Genomic DNA, 26,613 nt, shown 5'->3' with positions numbered 1-26,613 from the left:
ACAAACAGTGCATCCTCAACCCAGCTCAATGAACTTAGCAGCATGGCTCCTGAAGTCAGAGTTTGGACATCTCAACCTACCACAGAGATGCATGGACATCCTAAAGGAATATAGGAAACCAAACACGAGGCACTGTTATTTTGATAAATGGAAGAGATTCGTTATTTGGTGCCAGAATAAGCAAATCAACCCCGTTGATTGCACTCCTTCCAATATTGTCACCTACATGCTCTACCTGCTGGATGCAGGGTTGGTATTTAATTCACTCAAGGTACACCTGGCGTCGCCGTCAGCATACACCACCTCCCATAACAAGGTTTCGTGGTGGAAAGTACCAGTGGTTAAAGCCTTCATGGAAGGGGGTAAAGAGATTCCACCCTCCAATTTCAAACCCACCACCAGGATGGCACCTTACTGTGGTGCTTGCTAAGCTCATGGGCCCACCATTCGAACCCATGAATAAAGCCAGTCTCAAACACCTGACCTATAAAACTTCCTTCTTGGTGGCCATTACATCTATATAAGAAGGGTCAGTGAAATCAGTGCAGGATCCTTTCTTTACTGTTCATAAGGATAAACTGGTTCTACGAACACACCCTAGGTTCTCACCTAAGTTCATTTAAAAATTCCACGTTAACCAGTCCATTGAGCTTCCGGCCTTCTTCCAAGAACCCAAATGCTCTGCTGAGGTGAAATTACACACTCTAGATGTGCGAAGAGCGGTCCTCTACTATGTAGACAAGACCAGGCCGCGAAGAAAAACAGACCAACTGTTTGTCTCCATAGCTACAGGCAGAGGAGGAGATCGCGTTTCTAAAGGTGCCATCTCGAAGTGGATAGTCAATTGTATCCAGCTATGTTACGCCTTTTCTGAAAAAACTCTGCCTTTTACGCCTAGAGCTAGAGCTCACGCTACAAGAGGCACTGGGGCCACTCTGGCTTTCATTGCAAATGTACCCCTTGACACCATTTGCAAAGCAGCTACATGGAGCTCTATTCACACTTTTGCTCATGCCAAGACAGATACTCAAGTGGGACAAGGGGTTCTAAGACACCTGTTTGCTCATGACCCTTCTCACATCCCACCTCCTTCTTCTAACACTGCTCGCTAATCTATGCACAGCATGTGATCCAAGCAGATTCCACAAGCCTCAGAAGAGATACATTACTCACCGTAATCGTATTTCTGATGCTTGTATCTGCTTAGATTCACATGCGCCTGCCCTTCCTCCCCTCTGAGAGAAGGCGCATGGATGCTTGTAGTCTTATCTATCTGCTTGGATTATCTGTACTCGTGCTTCCTCATGTCCGAAAAAATACAATCTGAGGGGGTCCTACACACGTGAGGGATCATGGGTACAGTAGACGTCACACTAGGGACAGCATTACTGGCACGCCCTATGTCGACGCCCATTTTCGAGTTTCATATACAGTCTGCACACTACCTGAACATCCCTTGCATTGTCAACTGGGGACCATGCTTACTCATTGTATCTTCAAAAGAGGGCAATAGCAAGGCAAATGCTTGACAGGTTTTTCATGCAGGAAAGATGTTAAAAGGGATCCAGCAGTAAGCTCTCTGGAAGGATTTGATCTGTGGGACACCAGTATAATTTTTAGCACGCGGTACACATTTTACTCCATCAAGGGAGCATAGAATAATTGGCAATACAATTGACTACTTAAAACGCAAGCTGAGGTACAGTTGTGCAGTAGCATGTATATGGTTTTTATTTGCTTTGTCAGGCATGGAACAAGTTAGTGAAGGCAGCGCTCTATAGAAAATGTTGGTGTAGGAGATGTTTTTGAACACTACTTTCTCCAAGCTTTAGATTTAGTTGGGCTGAGGTGGAACATTCCATTGTGGCCATTGAACCAGACTCTGAATGCTGGTTTGTATGTTTGGGTATTACGGTGGCCACTATGCACAAAGTACTCTTTAGGTGCAACCAGACCGAGGGAAGGGAGTTGACCGCATGATGGAGCTGTGTCGCAACTGTGAGGGTTAAGGAAAGACTTAAAAATGAGGTAGGCTGAACCCTTCTTTTTGAGTGGCACTGAACTTGTCATGGTGGCATTGTGCAGTGTGTGGGCACCTCGCACAAATCTGTGGACTAAGTTGGTTAGTGTGGAAGTGTGGTAGAGTGTAAGCTTGAGCCGGTTGTAGCAGCCATGATTATGTTTTGAATGTATGGGGCAGCACATGGGGGCCATTTGTTGTTTGGACCTGGTGTCCACCTCCGAGTGTTTAGCCTTGAGGGCATTGACTAAAGGGAGTAAAGGATCTCTTGTGACCCAGGTGAGGGTATTTGACTACCTTCTGCATTCTGCTGCTGTTCCAGCTGCTGCTTTGGATCCATCGAGATGGTCAGCAAAGGTTGGTGGTTATTGAGCTAGGACTCCAGTATTATTACAGGTAGATGTATGGTAATAGTTGTGTTGGAGTGATTTCCAAAATGAGCACATGTCTGAAATATGGCTGTGCACAGTATTGATGCATTTCTGGGGTTGGGAAGTTCCATAACCAGGACCCCGTGTTTCACAAGTTGGTACGCTGGCTTGCAACTGATGGCCTGCCTGGTTCTACACATTCCTGCTTCAATGACTTTCTGGAGATTGCTTTGTGGTCAGATAGTTCTGTTGCGATTGCACATTAACTGTGGTGTTCACTTGAGCTGTACTGCTTTTGTTAACTTAAATTTCCCCTGAATCATCTAAGAAGTTGTCGGTCAAATCGTACCTGTGCAGCACTTAACAGAACCTGATGGTTCTGTAACTCAACTTTCAAGTACTGTACGAAGCGTCTTACACACCCTTTTTCCAGCACAGATGTGCATACTGGAAAACCTGTTTTCCTCTGATTCGATGCCTGCTCTGAAGCTCAGTAAAAACCTTGTCTTTAACTGGGGTGACATGGACCCTAGCAGATAAGTAAAACTGGGATTCCGTGAATACTAGCAAATCGGCACAGGAAGACCTGGGGTTCTGAATACTAGGAGTGTAGCTGTGTCACGAGGATTGCACAGTAAGTACACCTGTTTGGGGCTGAGATGGGGAAATGGTTTCCACTTATAGTTGCCCTTGAGCCCGGTGCAAGCTTGAGTAGATGCTCCGATGCGTGGTGTGCAAGGAGACATTCAGACATGGGAACTGCACACATGTGTTGGCTCAATGAATCCCCCTTCACATTTACTTATGCGCAAGCATCTCACAGATGGCAGTGTTGGTCATTTTGAAGTCGCGCAGATTTGGGAACGATTTCTCTGCCTCGCTTGTTGGGGTTTCGGGACCCAGCACTGCTACCACACTGGATTGTCTAGAAGCAGCGAGTTCACCTTAATGCAGTGGCTGGCTTTGTGAAGTATTGCTTGGCATCCATTCACACCACATCATCCTGAAAATGAATAGGACTGCGCAATCTACTAACTTCTCCTCCATGTGGATTGCATGGCACAGATGTCCTTTGTGTTCGTTTTCTGTCTACTCCACTCCGTTTCCTCACCCCTCGTTTCTCACACCCTTTCTCAAACTACAAGAACCCCCCTGCTTCCTTGCCTATGTCTCCATTTCCCCATTTCTCACAGCTGACTTCCTGTCTCTTACTGCTTCCTAATTAATGCCCCTCTGTGCATCTGCCCTCCTGTGGGCCATCTTAAGAGTCTTACTCAATTTTATTGTATGCATCTGTGTATTTTAGTAGTTTTCATTCTATATTGTGTTGAGGTTCCATCTCTTAAAACCCCATAATGTAAAACACCTGCAATTCAATATTTGTACCCTGGCATCCTCCTACCTGAGGATGCTCTCCTCTGCCCCTTTAGGTTTGTTTGGAGTGCATGTTGTATGTACGTGTATACACGTAAACGGTCTTGGCATGCGAACACGGACTGTACAGCTGCCTCCTAAACATACGCAGTGTTCCTTCACTCTTTGGTCTTTTTCAGAGTGAGAAGTGTTGCTAGGTCTAAGCCCACCTCTTCTCCCTCCCCTACATTCATTTTTATCTCTTTATTTTCCAGACTCCTTACCACGTGAATCTACTGCTGGCTGGGTACGATGAACACGACGGCCCTGCTCTCTACTACATGGATTACCTGGCAGCCCTGGCACAGGCTCCCTTTGCAGCTCATGGGTATGGTGCCTTCCTGACGCTCAGCATTCTGGACCGGTACTACAAACCAGGTATGTGTTGCCGCACCCTCAGGAAATCAAGTAAATCATGGACTTGCTGGGGGGCACTAGTGAACTATTCAGAGCTGGCAATAGGTTATTGGTGGCTTACAAACTGTAGCAGTGTGTGGTGCCATTAAAGGACCACTATCGATTGCGGTTAAGGGCTCTTGGCATTCAGGCATGTCAGTTTGCGTACTGTTGGTGGGTGCGTGGCTTAATTCAGAGATGTTGATGGCTGTAGACATTGTTTCGGTTGGACTGTGTTAGTGGCCATCATGCTTCATGATCTGAAATTAATGGCGTTTGCGCATGGTACCAGAAGGCCTCCAGGTTTTCACTAGCAATTGGCAAGTCATAATGAACTCTTGGCAAGTAAGAAATGCTGTGCTGTGTGCACATGGAGAACTGATGGGGTGAGGAAAGCTGGACTACCCCCCCCCCCCCCCCACCTTTTCCTCTGGCTCATACGAGTGTATGGATCATGGCTAGAGCTGGAATAAAGTCCCCTGCACTTGACCTGGATTTTGGTTACATGTCTGTCTTCTTAAAGGCCCTGTAACCACAAGGGCTACAATCTGCATGCGGGCAACACTGAATCGGGCTCCTACAACTATGTGGACATTGGTGTCCGGGTATAGGGGGATAGCTTCTCAATCCTCCCCAGATGCCCTAGTTGGATACAGTATTTTCATTCTGGGTTTATTAGCATAGCTTCTCAATCCTCACCAGATGCCCTAGTTGGAGAGAGTTTTCATTTTTCTGGGTTTAGTAGCATATGATATGATGGTTTATTTATATAGCGCCAATACAGTGTTTCAAAGCGCTTCAAGGCAAGGGAGGGAGCCAGGGAAAATACAATGACATTCTTACAGGCCATGAACAGTAAGGATGTGAAATTAACTATTGTACTCGGCCTGACGACATTTCAGATGACCTAGATAAGGGAGGGGAGAGTGGGAAGGAAATGGTAACAGACAGCCGACTACCGTACTAGGCCTGACGACATTTCTGGTAGAGCCAGAGAAAAACAAAAGGTGACGAGAGAAGGGTGCAAGAGGGGAGTAACAAAACAAGCGACTATCATACTAGGCCTGACGACATTTCAGATTGTGCTGGAAGGGGGCCGGGGGGTGAGGGGGTAGATGAGAGAGCGATTTTGCTATCCTACTAGGTCCAGGGACAATTCTGATAAGTGCTAGAAGAAAGTAAGGGGAGGAGATGGGAAAGGGATAGGAGGAGAGAACAGAATATGCAGTCAAGAGTGGAGAGCGTATACAATTGCAGATGTTTAACCCTTTAAGTGCCATTGTTGTCCCCCCCCCCCCCCCCAGTGCCACAGGTTTTTTTTTTAAATCGCGGTAAACACCGCAAAACCCGCCCAACATTTCCCCCGTCATTAACCCCTTAAGTGCCACCGACGAGCCGGCTCGTCGGTGGCATTTAAGAGGTTAAGACTGGATACAAGATGACGATTGGAACAGCATAATTCGGGGCCACCCGAGTACAAGCTGCAAAGAAGTTCAGCATGAGTTGAGAAAGGGTGACGCACCGTGAATCGATGTGAAGTCCATAAAAGGCAAATCCAGCAGAGCTTCTCAATCCTCACCCAGATGTCCTAGTTGGAGGCAGTATTTTCATTATTCCGAGTATAGTGGGATCGCTTCTCAATCCGCCTACAGATGCCCCAATAAGACAGTATTTTCATTATTGTGACATATATTCGCTAATTAAATGTTTAAGGGTGTAACCCAGACCCTCTTCAAGCTGGACAAACTTCATTATATTTTGGCTGAATAGGGCTTTATAGGTTTTTGATGATCACTACATCGCCTTCCCAAGAAAGGCCCTCACAGTGGACATGTAGGTACACTACTTTACGCACAGTCTTTCATCCATAGCGGCTGCTCACACTACTCTGGGCCTGTTCCATTGCCACCTTTTATTTTTTATGAATTGCACCAGTTTTCTTGTCCTTAAATAAGTGAATACGCTATATTGGGTTCATTTATAGTATACTTAAAGCGATGTCTAGAAAATGCCTTACTCTGGGAAACCTAGTTGAAAGGCACATGCAATGACACAAAGTGAGTTTCAGTGATTTATCAGTCACTAGGACACGTAAAATACACTTGCAGCTAAGCTGTAAAAGTACAGTCAAAGCTTAAGTCTTTAGGGAGATAGTCGGGCAATTTACAGGTGTGTACAAATCAGATACTTGGGGGGTTTTTCAGGAAGGTTTGCCCATAGAATTCAGTGGGGAAAACAAAATAGTTCAGTTATTGGAAAGGCAAGCACCTTCTACTGACTGGTCACAGGAATTAACTTACTATAACCATCAAGCTTAGGCGTGTTTGACAATCTCTGTCCTGCTCGGGGATAGGCTACCGTGTGGACCAACCACCCACTGAAATAATTCCATTTCAGTCAGAGGGGGCCCTGAGATGGATTGAATACCCATCCGAGAGGCCTCGGGAGGACGACAGACTAGTGACCTGATGGAGTCGGAAGACTAGTGTAAGTCTTCCTAGTCTAGCGGTTCCTGCGAGAGGGCCAGGTAGAAACTGGTGCATAGGTCCCCTTCAGTGTCGGGATTGGGTCTGGCTAGTTGATGCGTCAGACTTGTGGTGTGGTCATGGCATCTTCTGTGAACCAAAGATCCAGAAGGATAAATTAGTTATTCCAGGCGACCCTCCACAAGGAGGTCGTCGTAGCAGCAGCTGTTCACAGTAAGCAAATGGGTAACTCTAAACAGCAAGTGACGTGTCTCAAATGAGGACAACCGCCTTGAACGAGGCAGCAGGAATCATTGCTCGACAGAGCAGCTGCAGGAGTGTGAGGCTCTATGTTGAGACAACAGAGCAGTTTAGTGGGGCAACTGCAAGCAACTCTGGTCTAGCCAGGCTGCAGGGGCCCACACCTTAGGTCCAGCGAGCCACCCTAGCACAACTGCTTCTGGCGAGCTATACATTCTGCAGGCATGGATTTCTACAGGACTGGAGTCTGGTTGGAAGATGACGCAGTGGCTTCTAGTCACTATTCTCAGCACAAGAGACTCAGAGCAGCTTGGCAGCAGGACCGGGGGTATAACCGGTATGGCGGAAACTGGATCCTCAGATATCACATCTCCAGCTTTGACACGTTTCTTTGTGAAGATCCAGAATGTCGCAGTGTTCCCTAGTTATACAAACGCACACGTAGGCAGAGATAAACCTGCCCACCAATCCATAACCGTGCGCCAGTCAATGTTTTGACGGCCATGATTTGAGGGGGGGGGGCGCCATCTGGGACCAGTGACGACCACATTGGGAGAACACAGTATTCCCAAAAACCACATTACCCTAGTATCCCTTTCCAGAGCTACCCCACCTTTCCTTCCTCATGCCTCTTCGAAATCTACCAATGCTGAGTAATCATTGGACCCACTTTCACCAAATGGAAGAAACAAGATAAAAACCAATCAAGGACTTGATGATAGAGATAAAAATAACAGCAAGCGCTGATACTGTATCAATAATGGAGTGGGAACAAAATCAAGTCCTGCCACTACCCTTGGGATGAAGGGGGTGTTTAGGTAGATATCCGCTAAACACTCTGCCTAGGGTCTTTAAATATGTCTTCCTTAGTGGGGAACCAAGGATTAACTCCCGTTTCTTCAGGATTTTAAGTTGCAGTGTGGCAGAGCAGCCCAAGCTGAACAGAATGGGATGGTTAACATGTACATTACGCACTTTTCACATATACCAACGAATAGGTTGTCCACACATATATTCCTAATATTGGAAAAAGCAAGGGATAAAGTTTCATAAAACAAATATGCAAAACTGTTACAGAATTCATTTTTGAAGAATTTCAAAGTTAACTAAGTTTTTCCTAGAGGACAAAACGCCCTAACAGGAAGGTGAATTGCTTTCTGTTTATTGCAGTAAAGAGTTGTTAAAGCCGCTGGGGTTCCGAGCTAGAGATGCAGAAAGGTGAAGCTGTGACTGGTAATAGGCCACGCAAGATATCTCTATCATCCTGTGGCTAAGGATTCTTTAAAACTGTATTAACAGTTGGCAGACCTGTTACAGAGCACAGTAGTTCGACCCAGCACAATCTTGATATTTCACATAAGAGCTAGGCATGGTTATCCTGGTTTAACTAGTTCTGTTCTGGATGACTCGTTCACATGAGTCATAGTGCATTCGTGTCCCACTCCTTGGCCATTCCCCGCCCCACTGTTTTCATGCAAGATAGTCCCGGAAGGGACCCGAGATGTCCTTAGGCCTGCACCTCGATGCAACTTTTGCAGTATATCCCTCCTCCCTGTCATTGACTAACGTTAGTGCTTTTAACCATTCTGTCCCAGTTGGGGCAGATTTAATTTCCAATATTTCAAAATACATTTTTTTGGCAATTACACAACTCAGATTGAAAAATGTATGTTTCAGCACTGGTACTTTCCCAATATCCCCAAGGAGGTATTTTGGTGGAGACAGCCCAGGGGGTATCGGCACTCTATCATACAGTACACCTGCCACTTCCTGCCAGAATTGTGATCTGCGGGCATCCCCAGTACATATGAAATGAATGTGCCCTCTCCCTCCCGCACTTTGCACATTCATCATTAGTAATCAGTGTACGTTTAGAAATACACGTTGGTGTATAGTGCAGTTGGTTCAAGATCTTAAATTTGATCAAGCGGAACCTTGGATTTAGCGACGCATCTCCAGTCAGCTGAAACCATCTTTGTCACTGGTCCTCCTGTAGTTCAATGTTTAGATCTGCCTCCCACTTCTGTCGTACATGTTTTTTTGGTAGTCTGACCTTCTTGACACAGGCGGTATAACCTGGATACCAATCGCCTGCCATCTCCACCGAATACCACAGCCTATAGACATTAAATTGTGTCTGGTTCCAACAGGAACGACTGCTATCGTCGACGGACCGCAACCCTTGACCTATAGAATTACATTGTTTTGATGGGACTGTGCCCTAATTTTGCCATAAACTCCTCTTCCGTCACAAACTGCCCATCTGGGTATAAATCTCGCAGAACCATGCATTCACTGTCATCCCACGACCCCTGAATGTCGTTGCCAAATGTCGGAGGTAGTCCCGGGCATTTCCATAATGGTATCACCCTGCAATATGGGGTAGTTATCACTAATCTCTTAAATAACCTTGACCGTGCATTGCTGTGGTACAGACTGGGTCGAAGGTACAGGAGCCGGCGTGTCAGTCGCCGAGAATGACCAAATGCAGATTTGCTGGTGCCGCACTGCAAGTTTCCATAGCACATGTATCGGACTAGGGGACTTGGCATACCAGTGTCCGGTGTAATATGCCTGCGCTGCAATGTAGTATAATTCGAAATTGGGTGCTGCTAGACCCCCTGTATTATATGGTTCCACCAACCCCTCCCAGCTCATCCGGGCTACCCCTTTCACCCACACAGTCAATAGCCAGGGATCGCAATTTCGTTAAAGAACAGTCTACCCGGCCATATTGGGATGTTAAAAGTAATACAGCAGTTTAGGAACCACTACCATTTTAAGCAAAGACGGTCTCCCATACAGTGACATTGGTGAACAGGCCCGTAATTGTAGTTTAGCGGCCAAAACATCCAGATCTTGCAGTTATCCGCATTTAAGGAACGGTACGATTGGGATACCACTGTGCCCAAGTATTTAAACCCATCAGGGACCCACCGGAATACCAGCAAGTCGGTCAGCTCTGGCGTGCTGTCAGTCAATGGGAACAACTCCCATCTGCCTCATTTATTTTGTAGCCAGAATAATATATAAATGTGCATACCTCCTCTAGTATTGGTTCCATAGTCCTCTCCGGATCCCGGATATATAGAAAGGTATCCGCGTCCGACGATATTTGTGGTGAACCTGGCAAAGGATTCTGATTCAGCGTATGGGGTGAGCTTCAGAAGACCCCAAAAAAGGATGGCAATTCAGGATTTGCTCAGTTCGTCACATAAGTGGCCAGACACAGAAGGCAGACTGAGAACAGAGTTTGACAATGCATTTGAAGAACAAAAGGCAACATAAGCCCCTGGATCTTCCCATATAAGTGAAATGGAACCAGAGTGCTTGCTAAATGTCCTTGGATGAAAAAAAGTGCAGAGAGTTCAATTGTTGTGACAGTCTAGAGGCCTCCCCTTCTGGATCCAGCCAGGCTCAGGAGCCTCATGTGGCTTGAGCCTTCAACCAGAAGAAGTGATCCAGTTGGCATGGAGTTCTGAAAGTTTATCTTTCTGGTCCTTAGCAGAGGCAGGGATTTGCTGTCTTAGTTGGTGGAGATTCAAAGGTTGCTGGTGCAGAGCATGGATCCTTCCTTGAGCAGGAGGAATCCCCAGAGAGCAGGTTGAGTCTATTAGATCCATTCTGTCTGGATTTGGATTGCCAGGCTGAGGGGGGGGGGGGGTAGCGAGAAGATCACAGCTAAATGCAGAGGGGATTCCAAAAATGGAATCCTGCCTTGTCATGTCGGTGTAGGATCCCACTTGAGGTGACCCCCAAAACCCTAGGGACAAGGAGGGCCCAACCAAGAATTCCATCCCACCCCATAAGCTCAATCTCTGCATACTTATCTCACTCAAAAAACTTGCACAACCATCTCTCGCACAGCAAGCCGCACGCACTTCACAACACTGCAACAACACATAAGCCGGAGCAACAGCACACGCGGACTGACTCCGATACCCGCACCAAAGCTCAGTATCTGGTGTATACCGAGCTGAAGCTGCCAACAGAACACCACTCCTTGCACTATCCTACTCCCTCTCCACCTTACTAACCCATCCCACCTTATTTGCAGATCCGCCAGAGCGCCTGGGGACCAATTCCGTTGGTGACGGTGCACGGTACAAATAACTTTTAACATTTAACCTCCCTTCACTGTTACAACCATGTTCCAAGGGGGAATATTTGGGAGCTTTCTAACTTTTAACATTTAACCTCCCTTCACTGTTACAACCATGTTCCAAGGGGGAATATTTGGGAGCTTTCTTTGCCAATTTCGAGAGGTTGACCACCCAATTTCACTGAGACATCTTGCTTGAATCCTTTTATCGTTCTCATCTACTAAAGGGAGAATTATGGTTATCCTACCAGATAATGCTAATAATGAGACTACCCCTTAGAGTGAGATGGAAACAGCCACCAGACGAGGCCTTCTTTCAGAGAAAACCCTGAACTGCTAATTTGCACCCAAGTGGCACCCTGATGGAGATTGCTGGGAGAATCCAATCTCAAACCGTGGCTAGGGGGGAGAACTGGTGCTAGAAGTCTTAGAGATTTGACACTGGAGCAATTTGTCAATGCTTTTCCACCTCCCTGCCACTGAACTATCTTACAAACCTCCAAATCGTCCAGGTGTCTTTCACATGTTTTTCGTCAACATCCGGGGATGCTTCCTGACCCCCGAAGAGACGACCGGCCCTCAGTGAGGAACACAACAAACAGTGGAGCGGGCACAAGCAAGCCAACAAACGGGTAAACATTTCCACAGATAAAAGGCTTGATAGACCTTGGAGAAAAGGTTGTATCTAACAATGGCTTTGCACAGATCTAGAACAGAAAGGAACCCGCCAATAGGGCAAGTTCAATATGTGACCAGAGACATACAGCCAAGAACTATTTTAATGTACATATTGGGACAATCACATTGACATTATGGTCATCCCTTAGGGGACCCCAAGAGAGACGCTGAGAGGCAAAGTGACGCACGTGAAGAAGCAGTAGTACAGTGCAAGGTCAGTATTACAGCGATCAGGACGCAGTTAGCCAGAATCTGACTCATTCCTTGGTTTAGCCTTCCAGTTTTTTTAATAGATTTTAATCACACTCTAGGTTGACACACATTCTTGGTTGCCTTTCAGGGTCCCCACACAAGACTCTGTCCTGAGGAAGGCGGCAAAGCCATAGATCTGCCGAAACAGCAAAATAGGAAAAACGTATTGTGTAGAAAGATCTTCTACACCAGACGTAGATCTGGGTACTAATGAATTGGGGATTTGGGTGATTTGTGAGATTCACTTGACTTCACAGGGTGGTTTAGAAAAGGTATGACTGCATTAACAGCAGCTAGGTTTTACAATAGGTTTGTGAATTTTGAATTGTAAATACAGTTCAGCTGGTGGGAAAGCAAGACAATAACAATGGATTGTAGAAGAAAAACAATGTCACTATAAATGAATGGAAAAAATGTGACATTACCATAAATAACTATTGCAAACATCAAGAGAAGAAATTGGGGGGGGGGGGGGGCGAATAATACATTGATTGTTTGCCTATTAAAAATGAGTCGGATATTTCTGCTTTAGAATTTAATGCAGTATAAAATTAAAAACAAGTAAGACAAAAAAAATATGACTGGTACAATTGTGTAATTATGTTGTGTTTTTCCCTCCATGTACCCTGCATTAAAGGGATTCCTCAAGTCATCGGGCCCTCTGTGAGGGACATTCACCCTTCCCTGGTCAAAGCTAGGGATGTTCCACCCCCCCCACCATGTTCAGTAAAAGGAGTAACGTCCTGGAACACTTCCCTGGGGACAGCAGTGACATCCCACCCAAAAGGGGCCGGGGGGGCTTAAATCAAGGGAAAGAAAATGCGATGGATCCCGGGAATTCGTCCCTTCCCTCCACGGAGGAGCCACCACCTTTGGGACTATGGAGGGGTGCCGGCTACGCAAACACTGGTCTAAGGGTCAGAGCAAGCAGGATCCCTATGGGTTCCCCCCCCACCCCCCTGCATCCCTTTTCTGTTGACGAGGAACACCCAAGCAAGAATTCCATCCCACCTCCTTCCACCTTTAACTCCACAATGTTTGTTGGTTACATGGGGCTGGAACATTGTCCGCAGGTACTTGCCCACTGTAACGTGGATGGCTTGGGGTTCCGACCTGGTTTTGTTGCCGTCTCTTGGGGAAGATCGGTACCAATGGAATCCTCATCTCTGTTCCCGGGAGGAATGTAAATGCTGCTGTACTCCAACAGAGGAGGCGAGAAGCAGCTGGCACTATCATGCGCAGGTGTACATTAGGAGACGCTCCTGCAGAGGCGCTGAAACCCACGCAGTCAGCGTGGCAGGCAAAAACCAAGTGCAGCCCATGGAGCGCTGCTGCATCTAAAATGGAAGAACGAAGCATAGGAGCCCGGACTCGTGGGGGGGCCCCAATCTGACTCCTTGAGGGGGAGGCAACGCGGAACAGCAGACCAGAGCAAAGGCAAGCGTGCGGACATGCTTGGGCCAAAGAGTCCACATTCAGTCCAGAGCTGTGCCGCCATAGAAAAAGTATGCAGCGGCATCCGACAAGTAGTTGGAGTTGGTGAGGCTGGATTCCTGCCCATGCTGGACTGAAAGTGCGAATACCCCAGGAGGGGTGAGAAAAAATGCAGAAATCCTACAGGGATGAGCAGACACGTTACCTAGCCGGGTAATTAAAGACCCACCTAGGGCCAAATACCAGGATACCCAAGGAGGGGGGTGATGGAAGCAAGCAAACAGGCCTGAGAAGCCGGATACCTAGCGATGAATCGGGGCTGAGCATGCCTATAACCCAGGTCATGTTGAGACTACTGCAGGAGAGGGAGAGAAAGTAGCGAACCAAATTGGACTGCGGGCCCGTAGCCCACACAGAGATAACTCTCAGAATATGCCAGGAGGGGGAGAAGAGAGCAGGAACCCCTGGAGGGCTGAGCAGACCCGTAGCCCACCTGGGCCTGAGAAAACGGGGGGTGAAAGAGTAGAAACCCGTCTGAATGATGCAGAGTGGATGCTGCCTGCCGCCAAGTTGGTCAACCAACCAGAAGGAACAAATGCCGGCCTATCCAGGTCAAGAGAAATCATCGCAGGCGAATGTGTAAACCACAAACTAGGCTGACTACATGATGGAGACAATCATTTAAACCAGGGAACCACTGAAAGACATTTTGTTAATTCTGTGAAACTACAAACCAGAAGAGACCATCAGGATTCTTTAGTGGGGGGAGACGGGATCAGGAAACCAGCCACCCTAAAAGGGGATGTACCCCAATACTGAGCTGAAGCTTAGCTTCTTCCTTTTCGTAGGGGTAGGCTAGTGCAGCTTGGGAGGGAGGGACCAATGTCATTTGTGGGACATTTACTTTCTAGCATAGGGACTCCGTCAGACGTAGGGATTAGAGATGGTTTTGCACATTTATATAATAAATGTGTCCGAACCATGTCGTCTTGTCCATCACTTGGTGTGCCTCCACCCACGGTCCTAGGCTTCGGGAGCACTTCAAATTGTCTTGCCTGTGCCAGTGACGTCGCTAGGAACCGGCTAGCCATGCGTCAGTCGGTTAAACCCAGCCCCCCCTGAAGCAGTTATGGAACCCTTTGGCGCAGTGGCAATTTGCATGTACAATGAGTCTTGATCTAGTCGGTCTTCCTTGAAAGGGGATGTGTCTGCAATGGAGTTGTGGAAGAGACTGCTTCCTCCTAGACGACCACTGGCTAGCGCTTCATTCATCCAGCTCTCGTGCACTCTGGGTTAGGGTCTGCCCCTTACTGGTTAATCCCTCTTCGGGCCTTCAACGCTTGTCAGGCACGATTGGCAAACCTGTCTTGCTACTGGCGAGGCTGTCGTGGTGTTGGCAGTGTACCCACTCGGGGAGTGTCTGTTTTGGCATATTCCACTGGCTGGCTTAGCCAAGCTTGTTTTGCGAGTAGGACTCCAGTAATGTGTAGATCAGGGGTCTCCAACCTTTTCGTTGGCAAGAGCTTCTTGTAGTTAATAGCCAATAGGCAGGAGCTACCAGGGTGGTGATATCCATGAGTATGAGAATTTCGACTAAAATGTTTTTGGGCAGTTTATTCGCTCTTCATATAGAAAAGGAATACTGTATCTATTTACTGTGATATGAATATATCAATAACTTCAAAAACGTGTATCTTTTATTAGATGCTGTTTCCTAAAAATTGTTAAGCATATCAGATGTAGGAAACTAATCGAGACATTTGTTGTGAAGGCTTAACCTGCATGCTATCCACCAGTGCTCAGTAATCTGGTGTAAAGCTTGAAACAGCAACAGCACTCGGATGCTGTCAGACGGGATCAAGGTTTTGATTTCAGATAGTTCATCTGAAAAGGGCAGATTCACAGAGACAAGCAATCACATTGGCTGATAGTGCAGTTACCTTTTTAGCCATAGTGATTGTACACACGACTTGGCAGACATACATTCAGGACAGTTTTTAAACTTGCTTACAACAGACTCAGCCATGGGGGTCACCTTCACAACTTGTGAGTCTGCAAAAGAGCATTTAAGGTCACTCAATTCCAACCATCGTTTCGTGAAACATCTCACATGTTTAGTCCTGGTATTGCTAGACATGTCACTTTACATTCATGTTTAGTTTTATAAATGTAAGTGGATAAGCACCAGAATGTATTGCAGCCAGTAGTGTTCCATGTTTACTTAAATGTAAAATTGCAGCTATCGCTTGAATTCCTCTTTTGGGACATCCATAGAGGTGGGTTCATGCTTATCACGCCATATTCCATCCTAAGCTTAGCTTTAAAACCAGGAACTCAATATCTGAAAATATAAAAAAAGAAATCCGTTTTACCATAAACACGCAAAGTCTTGCAAACTGGGACTCGCACGGATTGTTATTTTTCTATGCACACACACATGCGTGTGCTGTGAAAGCGATTTCAGCTGTAGCTTTATTTCACCTATTCTGTTTGAAAGCCTACAATTACCAGCATGCAAAGTAATGCTAGCTGAAATAAATCTAGCATGCAGATTTATGCACCCATGCCCTTTCTAATCCACCATCATTTGCACCTCTTGGTGACAATGGTCCCAACACACATTTCCCATAATGCAAAGCTTTGGATTAGAGGTCCACTTGAGCCCTAACCAGAACATCTAGAAATACTTACATAATGCAAAGCTTTGGATTACATCAAGTTTAGGACCTGTTTGCATTAAGCAAGTGATATATAACTTTTCAAGATGGTTGTTTGGAACTGCTTCACATTTAAAGAAACAGCAGTTTCTTTGATTTAAGACATGTATTTGTTTTTTATTTGGGTTTTTTTTGGTTTAATTTAATACATGTATCTTGCATCAGTGTATAATGAGCATTAGTTCTAATGTATACAATCTCCTCTGCGGACTCCTCTTTGAAACTCTTGGAAAAATAAAAAATGGTGCTTTCACGCGTAGCGGATTCTAGCTCCCTAAAGCCCCTTCAGCCGCAGGTGTGCACTATACATTTCCAAACCTAAAAGAAGCTAGTTGAGGCTTGAGAGTGATTAAGATGCACCCCTCCGGTGGTGCTTGCTTAGTGGCGTGCCCAGCGTAGCATGCGGCGGCACGTGAAATGCACACACAGTATGCTGTCACAGTGAGCAGCCTCTCTCTATTCATGCCAGTTCCTTTATGTGAATGTGTGAGAACAGAGCGGGCTCCTGCTCGTGCTCGCCCATTATTAAAGGCAGCGCCCCGCAGAGAGCCTCAGCCAAGCGCATCTCTGGGCCACCCCTCCATATGCGTCCCCGCCGGTGCACGCGCGCCCACTGCTCCCCAGGCTGGAGCGCGCCGCGGCCAGCATTCCGTCATGCCTTCGTGCACTGGAACCAATGGATCTAGATGGCCGCTCCCAGGCGGCGTGCACTCATATGGAACAACTTTTCTGCTAGCTGTAAACAGAGGGCTCGGGGCATGATGTGGGGGGCTTTCTTCCTGGCTTAGCATTTTACATAAAACGAAATTGGGCTAGTTGTTGAAAGTGCCTTTTTTTTTTTTTTTTTTTTTTTTTTTTTTAAAGCGTTTTTTTTTTCTTTTCCTTGCAGATCTCACACGCGAGGAGGCGGTGGAGTTACTCAGAAAGTGTGTGGAGGAGGTGGGTCGTCGCTTTCAAAACATGTATTTTATCTTTCGGATTGTGTAAATTGTGTTTCTATAGGAAGATGAGATTGCATTAATCTGAAGTTGTCAGCCTGCGTCTGTTGACTGTGATCAGGAACCTGGACAATGGTCAAAGGGCCCACAGAGCACTCGTACACACGCCACAGCACGCACAGCGCACTGGCCGCAGAACAGCACGCCCCGGCAGGCCGCAGACTCTGCTACTCTAAATGTACTGATAGGACTGCAGTGTTCAAACCTGACCGCCCTCGGCTCCAAGAAGTCTCACAGGTGGCAAAGTCTCTGCTGGTGACCCAAGTGGGCAGCCCGCATAGCATGCATGCACTAGTCCTCGCGGCACCCAGCCCGCTCAAGCACTAGCTCGAAGGCTAGGGACATGAAACTCAGTGTATGGCTGTGATCGAAAGTCTGGCAGATCAGCCGATGATGTGTCATGTTACAGGCCTGGCTACCTTGCACACCTTCTCGTTTGATGGTAGCCATGGGGGAAAGTGATTTGCATAGCCAGCTGATTGGATCACAGCACTGCTGGGTATTCATGGCCAACAGATAGTTCCTGAGTTAAGCGGCCTGCACTTTGCAAGTTCCAAACCCCGGCAAGGCCAAATTGAGTAATAACATCAGTACCCATTGCAGGCGGAATCGCACATGGAGCGCAATATTAAAACCTGACAGTATGATTCACTTCTCGGGGCCTGCAAGCCCTGAACACAACAGCATATTTGTTAGGGATCTCATTCAATTTCTTACTATATCCCCTTAAGATGAAGGGGCGTAGTATATCCTTTCACTTGCCCGCTGTAACAGATGGCACAAGAATCGCTCCAAACCTCGGAGGGGTTTCAGGTTCTCATTGCTTATGGCCGTCGCTCTCGTCAAAATCTACCTCTCCCTCGCCCCGGTGATTGATTCACCTCAGTATACTAATTGCAGAATTAACTGATGTTGACCTAAAGGCCCACATGGTATTGTATACACAAACAATTATTAAATTGCCAATTTTTTTTTCAATAATCACATTGCTGATCACATTTTCGAATGACAGTTGATTTACTTCAAATCATGGATTCATATGGATTTGTTATAAAAACACAATCCACTAGTTAAGTGTGCATCATTTTCAATCAAATAGTTTGACACTAATGTCTTAGTTATAATCAATTTCTCGCCCAAATGGTTCCTGTTGGATTGATCACAGGTAGACAATTTTACACAATGGATTCCTGTCAATTCTCACATATCTAGTTCAAAGGGTGTCCAGTCATAATTTCGAAAACATAATTTCGAAAGTCAAAGAAGTCGAATCAAAAATGTCGGAAAAAAAAATGTCGAATTGTTTTTTTTTTTTATGTTTTTTTTTGGCTCTAGTTTCAGTGAAAAAAATAGGTAAAAATAAAAAAAAAGGGGGGGTTGGGGGGGGGAACCCCCCATTTCGAAAAAAAGTCATTAAAAAATGTTTTCGCCGTTTTTATTTCGACTTTTTGACTTTCGAATATTTTGTATTCGAAATTATGTCTATGAACCAGTTCAAAGATTATGTAATGACGTATGGTATGTCCAATCCTTGTGTATTTATCACTACGCGTTTCGGGGTAATTAATCCTGCTTCTTCAGGAGTTGTCTACCCCCTTCTGTGTCTTTAGGTAATAATCATAGTTTAGTACATTTCTTATAAATGTTTCTCCATCAATACTCTGTCATGGATACCTTGTACAATGATCACCTGGATGTATCTTCCTTTGAGTAATAGTTTCTTTGGGGAATTTTCTCAAGATTACTTTCTCCTATCTATTGCACTGAGGCGCAGATCAATAACAAAAAAAAATCTAAAATCAAGACTATGTGTAAAAGGTTGGCTAACCTAGATAAAGGATCATACTATTGTTGTACCCAAGATTGGTAATAATTTTTATAAAAAATGGGATCCAAGTTACCTAGATGTTTAAAAGAAATTACCTGTGTGCTGTACACAATATAATGCACTCCAACCCTTCCGAGTAGCGTAAATTATGTACACGTAACTTGTGGATTGTGTTTTTATGACAAATCCATATGAATCCCTGATTTGAAGTAAATCAACTTTTATTCAAAAATGTGATCAGCAATGTGATTATTGATGAAAAAATTAATTGGTAATTTAATAATTGTTCTACCATACCATTTGGGTGTGCAGGGGAAGGGAGAGTTACGCAAGTTTGTGGACATCTGTTGGTTTTACATTTCCTCAGCACCCCACTACCTATAGTAGGACAGAGACGTTGACCTAAAGGCCCTTGTCCTTCTCGCACTAAACTCCTTCAGGGACTTCCTGATTTTCCCTACTCTAGCCAGTTGTAGGTGTTACAAAGGGATGTAGAATTTGTGCCTTGCAGACACCCCGATTGATTTGTATTTTTCCTTCATGCTAGTTTCCTCCTCTCGTCTTCCTACTACACTCTTTCTCCCAGTCTACCTGCTCCTGCTGTATTTCGCCTCTGACCCTCCAATGTCCCTCATATTTTCTAGGCCTTCCCTGCACCCTTTGATGTTACTCCTCCTTTCTCCACACTACGACTCCTCTCCTCCCTCTGTCCACTTTCAGGGTAGGGGCTGGCTCTGCATTGCTCCCTGGTAGGCCTCTCTCGCTTGGCTGAAGGCGCTGCTCTTCCCCCCCCCCCCCCCCTTGTTGCACCACACAAGTGAGCAGTTCTGGAAATCTTTACAGAAATCTCCATTCCACACTGCATTTAATTCATCACTCTTGAGCACAGGAGCACAGGTGAATCCATACCTGCAGTACCACTATCGCACATGCCACACCCCACCCCTGAACACCCTGCCCATCAATCTCCACAGCAACCTGTTCTTCGCATCTTTTTTCACTGCTTTAAATTTGTTCCATATTTTCCATCATCTAAGTGCACAGAACTGGCCCGAACCACACAATTATCCGCAAAGGCAAGATCACAGGCAGTCGCTTAAGTCACAGACCTGACTCACCTTTCACACAAACTCCAAAGTGGAATTACACAAGAGCTTCTTAAACTCCTCAATTTGTCCCTTACCTGATTGACGTGCCCATACTTTAATTCAGGGGGACAAACTTCCTTAATTTATCTCCTGATCAGACAACTCATTATCCTTCCTAACCTCCCACGGCTCTGCATCGAGCTCCCAATCCTCACGCTGTTTGATCTACCTAATTTCGAATTCCCATCACAACTCCTCTAAAATGAAGCTCTTTTAGCTGGCCAAACACTTTGCCATCAGTGGTGTCTCCATGCCAGACCCTGTAAATCGGTGCTGGAAGGGCCAGTGTTTTCCAGCATGAAGGGTATTCCCCACACACACATCCTGGACTGCTTTAGAACCCTATATTCGACGACAAACCAGGTTCTCACAACACCGGTAAGCATGCGAGTTGCAAAGACTATCTGCACCTCACACCATTCTGAATTTGGCTCAATGCAGCTCTGAAGCCATATTCATGCGTATCCTCTATGATTAATGTCTCTGTGCGCATACAAATTATGCAAAGTTGGAGCCATACAAATACCATTTTTAATGCATTGTCATAGTCACCCATCCACGCACATCCTTTCTTTGCATGTCTCTCCAAAGCACCATTTTTATTGGCCGAATTCTTTATAAACTTCGAATAAAATAGCATAGTACCCAGAAAGTGCCTCATTGGCTCCTTGTTCCTAGGTTCCCCGGCACCCAGCCTTACCAACTACTTTTTGGGCACGACGCTGGCCGCCTGATTGATATAGTGTTAGGAAAGATGTTCTCTTTTGTACCTTTCCCTCAATTGACTTCGGTGGGACACCATTTTGCTTGTTTTTGAAATGTACCTGACTTTTTGAAAGGAAGTAAATCCTTCAGCTTCGCTCCCTTTGCTCATTGTTATGAGAAATGACTAGTCCCCAAACCTGTTAGTACTGAGACACTTAGTTTCGCTTGTGACATTTCTGTATTTTGTCACTTGCGCACAGCACGTGCAGTGCAATCCTTAACCTTTGAACACAATGGGTGTTGGGCTCCGCTTTCTATGTGCCTAAGAAAAGCTCATGATTTTGACTGGATTTGTATTTTTCTTGTGCACTTTTTTGCATCTCGTGAATGGCTTCTATTAGGTGGCTAGCACCCAAAGATGGCTGTGCCACAAGGTTCTTTGCTTGCTCTTGGGCTTTCTTGTAGATTGGCCTTCATTCTGCCTTTTCAGGTCAGGCAATCCCATTTAAAGTCATGCACTGTGCCAGTAAAGCAGCTACTCTCGCGGGCCAGTGAGCCTTTGTGTGAGGCAAGGGCAGGGGGACCGGGACTGTCTACCCCCAGTCCTCATCCCTTGGTGCCAAGAGAGTCTGCTGCTGGCCAGATATGAAACCAGTAGTTGTTCCTGATGGGACAAATATGTGCTTGAATGTGGCAGATCCTTATCGTTGGTGGACTTGCTTCCAGCCCCAAATCTGGATAAGAGGAGCACTCCTGCAGCCATTAATCGATCTGCATTGGAGCCAGGATTCCTGCAAAGGAGAGCAGCCTGCTGATGAGACGGCCGACTTCTGCAGAGCACCAGCATCCCATCCAGTTATTGGGCCGGTGAAGCTCTGCTTCTCTGCCTGTATGCATGCCCCAAGAGCCTTCAGAAGTGTTCCTGGGCTCCCCAGTGAACTGACCAGCTCCCTCGTGGCCTACCCCACTGCAGCTGCGGCTAGAACTTTGATGGTCGCCATCTTGTGCTTTAAATCGCCTTCTCTCAAAATGTCGGTGTCCTAGCATAAAAGGAGGCTGTACCGGAGCTGCTTTTGTGTCAGCGCCTCGAAGGTTGCCTCTCTGACATTGATCACTGGATGACGACCAACCACCTCATCCTCCACCCTGGGAAAACTGAAATCCTAGTCTGCAGGAAATATCGCGCATCCCCCAACCAATCACTAGGACAACCACCCCCACCCTCTAACGTGGTAAAAAATGCCAATTTGACACTGATCTATCCCTCACCCAACACACCACCAGCGTATCCAAAACCTGTTTGTTCCACCTACGTATCCTCAGGTGGATTTTCCCCTACCTCACTTATCCCCATCGTTTCTTGGCCATCAACTTCATCATCATTTCCCGCCTACACTACGCAAACTGCCTCTACTTAGGAGCCCCAGCATCCCAACTAAGGAAACTCCAAAGAATCTAAAATACGGCAGCACGCCTGCTCCGTATCCAGCCCGCCAGAGAACACATCAGCCCTACCCTGAGAGTCCTCCAGTGGCTCCCTATTGCGAGACTCATTACCTTCAAAGCCATGTGTATCACTCACTGTGCAGTCCAGTCCACACCTGCTCTGAATTCCTTCTAGACAAAATTGTCTCCTACCAACCTTCCAGGAACCTCAGATCTCGCACTGCATTTTGCCTAGTGATCCCACCCCACCGCTCATTAGACTTGGCGGTTCCTCCCTCTCCGTTCAAGCGCCAATAATATGGAATTCACTACCATTACACTACCATTACACATTCACAACACGGAAAACCACCTGAAATTCAGGAAGGCCCTTATAACCTGGCTCTTCCCAATGCTCTCCTAATCCACTGCTCCCCGAGAATACACCACTAATAAACACCCACGCATCAATCGCAACTCGGGGCTGGCAGCTCTTGCAGCCGGTATTCCTGACGCACCACCGACTGGTATTCCAGGTAAGCCAGCAGCTTTCGTTGTGGCACACCTGGCCCACCATCCACCCACCCACAACAACACTCCCACCACACAAGCACTCCGGGTAAGCCAGCAGCTTTCGCTGGGGCACACTCGCAAAAATCAATTTCTGTTAACTACAGGAACCTACTGTACTATAGGCTGATCTACGGCACTATAGAGCCTAGGCCCCCACCCACCATGCAGGATTCTCAAATCTAGATGTAGCCTCATCCCTTGTTTATTATATGATGAGACCTACTGTATTTTTAGACACAATCTTGTTACACATTACACAGGACTCCCAAATACAGGTGTACCCTCCATCTTTTACTGTATGATTAAACCTACTGCATTGTAATACCTAGGCCTCTCTCTCCCACTGTACATGATTCTCAGATCTGGGTGTAGCCACCGTCTTTGTTTACCATCTGTATAAACCTACTGCACTTTCAAACATAGACCTGCCTCCCAATGAAAAGCATTCTCAAATCTAGGTGTAGCCTCCATCTCTATTTAATATGTGGATACCTGCTACAGTATGACAGCTAGGCCCATTGGCATAGGACTCTCAATTCTAGACCTGGACATACATTGCCCGAACAGAGCAATCTCGGCACCTAAGGTACGTATATCTTCACACGACTAGTGTGGGCACAGGCCACAGGCACGGCCAAGCATCCATACACAATAGAATACGGCTACGGCCAAACACATCCAGTCTAGTGCACACACAGCTGTCCAGACTGAAACACCTGGTGTACCTCAACACCTCTTCCACTAGCATGCAGTGACCACCGCCCGAAAGGAATCTGATATAGCTGGCCTCACATAGACGCTCTCAACAATGGCAATCTATCTCTAACCCGCAACAGCACCCACCCATTTGTCTGACCTCTCTTGGGCTACTTAGTGGAGCTTTGCCAGCCACCCAAGACCTAGAACGGCAACATGCACACATGCATCTCCTAAGCTAAACTCCCTAGAATTTCCAACCACATTGACTACGGTCACCAAAGGCGTTCAACCGAGGAAAAAGCGCATTGATGCCACACAAGTGGGGAAAGAGCACTATAAAAACAGCCAAATACAATACAATGTCCCTCCTCTTGCTGTATATGAATCGGCAAAGGCCTGAAAACCTGTTCCTCTCCTATAGACCCTTTATCAACACCCTCTAGAATACTGCAAATGTTGATTTCAGACCGTTTTTGCTGTGGCTTTGTACCTGTCCAGGCGGACGCCTTTTAATTCACTTGCTCATCTGTTTTGGTGGCACTGATCTGTCCATATCGCTATCCGTGAAGGAGAACGGTTCTCTATTATGAAATGCTCTGTTTACTTTACACTGCATTCTTCAACGGAAAGTGAGGTGCAGTAGAGACAATTTGAGTCCCTTTAACTTTGTTTTTGGTAGCTTTGTGCGTTTACTTGCGCAATATGTCCGCCAAGACTAGCTGATCGCAGGGGACGTTTTCCTACGAAGTCTTTTTAAAAACAAAATACTCTCTCATTCAATTTTATATTTTACTGCTCAATGCCTTTTACTGTTCCATATACTCTAAAATGGCTGTTCGAGGCCACGAGATTGTCCTCTGTCCTTTGGCCATCCTGTATTTTGGCGTTCTTCCTGCCTTCTCTGGGATGGACTTGCCATAGATGAGCCCTTTACCAGGCGACACAGCCCATTGTTTACTGAATGTGGGGGCTGGCACTGTCTGGTCCCAGTCTTCGTCCATGCCTGTGTCTGTCGCTGGGCAGATGTGGTGGCCAGAGGCAGTCCATGAAGTTTGAATGGTGCAGATCCTTACCATTGGTGGGTTTGGTTGTGACTCCACCTTGAATCCTGTAGAGAATGCGGACTTTTGCCGCCATTCATCAGATTGCCTTTGTAGCCAAGCCCCCTACGAAGAGGAGCATCTCGCTGAAGACTCGTAACTCATCGTTGCAGACAACCTGCTTTGTCTTCAACCATCCTGGCAAAGCCCGGCTTATTTACTATTTGCGTGTAGTTTTAAATAGCAAAGAGTTGTCCAAGGCCTAAATAAAGAATTGTATTTTTATACATTCGGCCTAACTTGTATTAATAGTGTTCATTGTGTGATAAACCACTTAGCCTTTCCATCATCACCCTCATGTTAGGAATGTGACACCGACCCACCCAAATTGGATTAAAGTCCCTTTATTCAAAGCACCTTCTGTCCAATTATCGGTCACTAGAGAATGGGCACCAGCCGTTAATTTGCTCCTGTGCCATCAGTTGCCCCTTCTTGGCTCAATCTTGACGTTTATCAGAACCCGCCTTACTCTGAGCGCGCAGATTCTGGCATTACGTTTCAGAGTCATTTTCTGCTGGATGCCTTTTAACATCCCAATTTTTTAAAAGTGATGGTCTTGGAATACAATATGTTTTGTATCGCCTTCACCGGTGCCAGTGGTGAACCCAAGTCTTCACAATATGCTCCTACAACTGAGTAAGGTGATCCAGAGTCTGGAAGCATGATGGGTACCACACCAGCAAATGCAACATTGGGAGTCGGCACATCCGACCCTACACGTTCAAAATGATCTGGCCATACCCTCTGCTGTGCCTGATTGGGGCGTGAGGCATTTTCTTTTTTTTTTCTTCTTTTTTTTCTTTATTTTTTTACACTTTTTTCCTCCCTTGGACCTCGCGCACACTGGTATAATATGCACACCCATTACCTAGGTTTCAGATAACATTTTGAAGTGGAGTATTTTACTCGCCTTTTCTTTAAATTGGCAGTAATTGGTTTTAAGGGTTTTAAAATGGTCATTTCCATTGTTGAATTAGTATTTTATGGGTGTATCCAATGACTCCAAAAACAATATCTTTTAGTAATGCATACCTTTTTAGCTAGTAATTCTTTTGAATTAAAGGCTGCATTTTTTCCTTTGTTTTGTTACCATCCGATCGGGCATTAATAATACTGGAGCCCTTTCCTGTGGCATTGCTCTACTGGTACAGCTCATGCAAACGTATCCATGGATCTGAGTGAGTGGCAGCGGGCGCACGCATCAGTCTGGCCATGGTTTCATTTTGTTGTTGTTGTGAATACTTTTACCTGAGTCTGCTTCAGGGAATTGGAGGCTGGAAGGCTGCCTATTGCATTTCTTCCATACGTCCCTGCAACTGGAAATTCTTTAGCAATATGACCTGCTGACCCACGCCTTAAGCTCTTCGCTACATGTCCGCTCCCCATAACTGTGGATTGTAACTGCACCAATCCTACTCCTTAACCAAGGCACCTTGCAGCTTCCCTAAATGAAAGCAAGGAAGCACTAGTGTGCAGGAGACGGGGGGATTCCTAGGTAGAATCTACTTGCTTTCATTTGTCTTTTGTGGGGATTTTGTGCCATGATCCCAGTTCCTCCCCCGCACCTAAAAATATATATAAAAATATAAGATCTAAATTCAGAAACATTATTGAAAAACCTCATTGTATAGTGTGCCTGGTGTCCAAACCTATCTTTCAGCTTCCCTGCCAGACCGTTTATTCATGTCATGGTACCAGTTTCCCTTAGTGTTCACGTAGGTGGCAAATTTAGTAGTGGGCCAGATGCTCACACTACATTGATATTTTGTCTAGAACATTCAAGTTCCCTCAAAGCCTTCTCCAATGGAGTGACCACCTCATCACAATCGAGTTAATGTTCTCTCGCCCAAGCAATTCCTTGAAATCCTAATGCCTCCTGTATCAGTGCTGAGCATAGCATAGATCCTGTCAATCAACAACCTGCCCCCTCCACATCATATGCCTGCTAGATCCTCCCAGAGTAGTGTGTGTCCCCCTTGGTGTAGAGCACACAGGGGCAGAGTGAGATTCTGCATGCTGAGCCTGCAG

General features: G+C 46.1%; 1 protein-coding gene across 1 annotated transcript in view; it reads left to right on the top strand.

The window, feature by feature from the left end:
• The window catches only part of PSMB2 (proteasome 20S subunit beta 2), a 132,323-nt gene that overhangs the window by 82,821 nt on the left and 22,889 nt on the right, over positions 1 to 26,613 (top strand). Inside the window, exons 4-5 of the mRNA XM_069622598.1 lie at positions 4,020 to 4,182; positions 16,999 to 17,048. Of these exons, the coding sequence (XP_069478699.1) occupies positions 4,020 to 4,182; positions 16,999 to 17,048 (213 nt within the window). The remainder of the gene's footprint in view (positions 1 to 4,019; positions 4,183 to 16,998; positions 17,049 to 26,613) is intronic.

This window comes from Ambystoma mexicanum, chromosome 11 (assembly GCF_040938575.1).
Source record: "Ambystoma mexicanum isolate Mex_15411 chromosome 11, UKY_AmexF1_1, whole genome shotgun sequence".
Taxonomy (NCBI): Eukaryota; Metazoa; Chordata; class Amphibia; order Caudata; family Ambystomatidae; genus Ambystoma; species Ambystoma mexicanum.
This window is presented reverse-complemented; position numbering and strand designations above follow the sequence as displayed.